The 5000-nt window shown below is 32.6% G+C and overlaps 1 protein-coding gene across 1 annotated transcript; it reads right to left on the bottom strand.

Moving 5' to 3' along the window:
* Positions 1 to 2336: 2336 nt before the first annotated feature.
* LOC137642013 (ATP-dependent RNA helicase glh-1-like) lies at positions 2337 to 3233 on the bottom strand. Its single transcript, XM_068374575.1, has 2 exons — positions 3132 to 3233; positions 2337 to 2869 (listed from the first exon to the last, which is right to left on the bottom strand). Exons 1-2 carry the CDS (start codon positions 3135 to 3137, stop codon positions 2360 to 2362), a joined length of 516 nt encoding a protein of 171 aa, XP_068230676.1. The 5' UTR covers positions 3138 to 3233; the 3' UTR covers positions 2337 to 2359.
* Between the last annotated feature and the right edge of the window lie 1767 nt (positions 3234 to 5000).

The raw sequence follows: 5000 nt of genomic DNA, 5'->3' as shown, positions 1-5000 counted from the left end.
GAGAGAGAGTTATAAGGATTTTGAAAGACTCAAAGACTTTTTAGTCCTTCGTCGAAGACTCCATTTGCTTTTTGGTAAAACAAATTAGTTTAAAACGTTTAGAGAGTTTATATATATATATATATATATATATATATATATATAATATATATATATATATATATATACATATATATATATATATATACAGAGAGAGAGAGAGAGAGAGAGAGAGAGAGAGAGAGAGAAGAGAGAGAGAGAGAGAGAGAGAGAGTTATAAGGATTTTGAAAGACTCAAAGACTTTTTAGTCCTTCGTCGAAGACTCCATTTGCTTTTTGGTAAAACAAATTAGTTTAAACGTTTAGAGAGTTTTTTTATAATTTTATCTAACTTATTCTTGAACTCATTTATCGTGTTACATTTTACCACATCCACTGGAATCTGTTCCGTGTGTTTGCTATTTTGTGTGTGAAAAAATTACGACATTAAGTGATGTTGTATCTTCTCAATTCCAGTTTGTATACGTTACTCTGTGCTGATTTGTGCTAAGCGTAAAGATGTTCTTGTAGTCTACATCTGTTATTCCTTCAAGAATTTTGTATGTCTCTATTTGCTGTCCCATTAGTCGTCGAGTTTGTAGATCAAACAACTTCAAACGTTGCATTCTTCGTCTATTTCCAGATTGCCTTAATGTTGGAAGTAATTTCGTGTCCCTAGATTGTACTACTTCCAGTCTATCTATATCCTTCTGAATACTTGGATCCAAGAATTAGACTTCGCATACTAGAAGGGGTCTTACTAGGGATGTGTACAGCTGAAGCGCAGAGTCTTTATGTCTGTATTTAAATGATGTCGTTATGTAACCGATTAGTTTTTGTTCTTTCTTTTCAACCTTTATGCTCTATTTGGTAAACTTCAAATCTTTTCTAATAATAATGCCGAGATCTTCGTCCTGAGAGAGTCGGGGACAGACAGACAGACAGACAGACAGGGGGAGAAAGATAGAGAGCAAGGTGTAGGTCATAATTAATCCAGTCTTTTTCATAGTTGTTATAAATGAAAAACAGCATATGTTTCCTACTTATAGGCTCTACTAGAAACAAATGATGAGAAATACTGATTTCACGGAGACTGCAAGCTCAGTATTTTATTAACTCTAAAGTATTATTCAAAATAGATATAAACTACAGTCCCCCGGTCTCTAGTAATAATAGTAATGAAACAGCATTTGTTGTCAAGGTTTGATGTATAAAAAACGACAAATTAGTAATGGAGCCTTTACTACTATCTTTGTGACTATGATAACCTGTGAAATTTAGGTTTTCTATATCTATATTACTGGAGTTATATAGAAATGCAAAAAGAATAGCACATAATTTAGTCATGTATATATTTCAATATTTGCAATTGAAATTATAATTTACACCTTTATAAAAGTTCTTGATGACTTGAACCAACAGATTTGAATTTAGTTAAATTTGAAAAGGAGGAGGACCAGTAAAATGATTAATAAATATAAAATTTTCTATATATTTCTTTAACTGACTTATAGGCGATCATACAATAGTCCACTGTTGAATGTTTGTAATAAAAAAAAAATGTTTTCAGAAAAGCTGCTCAAAAATTTACGTTTAGCTTTGAAATGGTGGATTTTATTAGGGTCATATATCTATTAATTGGCTTTTTCCCTGGAGCATAATTCCCTCTCTGAAAATTCTTTTCAGATAATGGTTAACTTATTCAGCAATTAGTCAAATGATGGTTCCTCCGAGTTTTTAATGTAAGAGCCGAAGTATAGATTATGAAATATATTGAAATACATTACAAAATCTCTATTCAGATTATCCATATCTATGCATATTCAAAATAATATTTGATTGATGATTAAGTTTTGAAAGTAAAAATATATTACATTATATAGATTATTACTTATCAACATATCGTTCACCTATTTCAATTAAAACTATAGAGCATTAAATCTTGTTTTCATTCTAATAAATTTATTCTCTGATATTTCAATTCCTGGTTTCAACTATCTGAAAAAATTCCATTGAAGAATTTATACGCAGGAATATTATTTTGAAATGCTTTTAAGTAGTGGTTCCACTTACTTTCTAGCAAAAGGGAAACCCTTATATCGGAAGTCCATCTGAACATTTCTATATATCTTATGATACACTATAAAATAGATGTATAAAAGATACGATTTTGCAGACGCCGTATTACTCATTAGGCTATGGATAAGGTTCTTGCCAGAATAAAAATACTATGTAACTAGAATAAATATTTTTTAATATCATATATCTTTGGCATTTTTTATCCAAAACTTAATATAAGAATATATTTTACGACGATAATTCTACCAGGAAAAATATAGAATTATCTTCCAAAACCGAATCCTCCGAAGCCTCCAGATCCAATAGGGGGTTTGCACACGTGTTCTTCGAGACACCTGTCGAAGCAGCACTTGTCAACACCTCCGCACTTGCTGTCATTGGAGCATGTCTGTGGAGGGGCAAAGCTCCTGACGGGTGGGCACTGAGGTCTTACGGGAGGGCATTGACCTGGCTTAACGAAGGGAAGGGTTTCAGGCTCGTTGTTGCTCTCGCAGCAGTAGGCCTGTCCCTCGGGAGTTCGGCACCAACGTCTGCACGTCTGAGACACACCTCCGCCAAAGCCCCCTCCAAATCCTGGGTTGATCCCTCCAAAGCCACCTCCATGTCCTCCATTAAAACCTCCAAATCCTTGACTAGCACCACCAAATCCTTGGTTTAGTCCTCCGCCGAAAGCTTGGTTTAATCCTCCAAAGAATCGTGTATTTCCTCCATTAGTTGTATCCTTTGCAAAAACAACAGCTGTCAAACAGGTGACGAGTAAAATCCGAAGTCCCTGAAGAAAGGAAAAAGCAAAAATTAGAAAAAAGAGCATATAACACTTCTATTTACTAACCGAATATTATCGACTGTCTGACTTCTCTTAAGCTTCAAAAGATTCATAATAAAACAGACTTACTGACTGTTTCAAGAGATTCATAATAAAACAGACTTACTGACTGTTTCAAGAGATTCATAATAAAACAGAAACTCAAGAATAAACATTGTAGGTTGTATAAGAACTGGAACTATCAAAAGATTGCTTCATAGGAAATTACCTTCATGTCTTCTAAAGCAGAGTCGGATGAGTAGTGATTCTTCTTGTTCTCTTGTGAGGAGTGAGTACTGTCTACTCAGTGCGCAGGTCTCTTATATCTCACGGTAACGTTCGGTAAATTCCCCCTTCCGATGTCTCTCGCTCATTATGGGAACTCCAGACGCTTGCAGTTCCCTGAACCCGAGACCCTGATGTTGCATTCCTTACTCATCGTGGCTCTGGAAAGTTTACTCTAACCCTTATTTGGTATCATTTTGGACTTTTTGATTGTGAAATATTTTAGCAAGAAGAAACTATTTAAAATTGATGAGAGTAATGTAAATGGTATTGGTAGTGTTATTATAAACGTCTGATGTTGATGATGATGTAAAATTAAAATAAATATTTGTTTTATTTTTTTAGTGTATCAAATAATATCACTGTATAAAAGTTGTATTTTTCTATAAAGTCTATAGAAATTTATAGATTTCACCATTATGAAAAAATACATCGCAATTAATAACACAGCATTACTTCCCTAAGCAAATAGTGACACAAAAAGAGAGTTAATCATAAGTTCCCAAAGATATCTGTGGGTTACCTTTTCTGGAATAGGGGTTTTAGAGAAACAATATTCTTAGATGAAATAAAAAAAAAAAAACCATAACGGGAATAGTTTTAGAATTGTCACAGGTCAAAAAGGTTTAGACAAAGAAACTACTGTATCTTTTCTAATAACAACAAAACACAGACCAAACTGTGTGTATGAGTGAACACCAGTAGGAGTTACAATGGGTTTATAATTCCTTCTAGGACGTTTGTTCTTCTCTCTGTTTTTTTCTGAAATTATTATATTTGATTACTAATACTAGGCTACAAATACCACTCCTAATGCCAATAATACTGAAAAGGAGAGAGAAAAGGAGTAGCATAATGTCTTTATATTGAAATATCTAAAAGTAATTCACATGATTATACAAAATGAAAAAAAGCTCTTAGTAAATTCAATTAAAATTCAGAATATCTAACGCCACAGTTTATTTGTGAGAGGATTAGCTTTGTTTACTAAGAAAAATATTCAACATTTATATGCTCTAATAATTATATATGTGTGTATGTGTATGTTTGTGTGTGTACACAAGCTTATATAAATGCATATATGTTTTTGAGTGCGTCAGTAATTCCATATGAAAAAAACGCATATAAATGGAAAAGTAAGAAATAAACAAACTGCAAACCAGATGACCTAGTGAAGACTAACTTTCTAGTGACAAAATTGCAATTCATGTACGCTTCTGGCTTAGCGAAAGCCCAGACTTCTTACCAAGGAGTAAGCGTAAAACCCATGACGTCATATTGATGACGTAAGGTTGACGATGATGGAAAATCACTGAATATAGATAGCGTATGACGATTTTAGCGCTTAGATGTATGTAAATATGTTGTATATATACATATCATATATACATATGTGTAAATAGATAAATAGATATATATATATATATATATATATATATATATATATATATACAGTATATATATATATACATATATATATATATATATATATATATATATATATATATATATATATATACATATATGTACACATCATCATCCTCATCATCATCATCATCATCATCTCCTCCTCCTACGCCTACTGACGCAAAGGGCCTCGATTAGATTTCACCAGTCATCTCTATCTTGACCTTGCAAATCAATACTTCTCTATTCATTATCTCCTACATCCCGCTTAACAGTCCTCAGCAATGTAAATTGTGAATGAGTAGGTGTGTTGATGAACAATTGCTACACAGTAAAAGTTTCCTTTAATCTATTTAAAACAAGCTTTAATTACATTTCTTTTGTATGTTCCGATACATAATCGTCG

Source organism: Palaemon carinicauda, chromosome 6, assembly GCF_036898095.1.
Source record: "Palaemon carinicauda isolate YSFRI2023 chromosome 6, ASM3689809v2, whole genome shotgun sequence".
In the NCBI taxonomy this organism is placed as follows: domain Eukaryota; kingdom Metazoa; phylum Arthropoda; class Malacostraca; order Decapoda; family Palaemonidae; genus Palaemon; species Palaemon carinicauda.
This window is presented reverse-complemented; position numbering and strand designations above follow the sequence as displayed.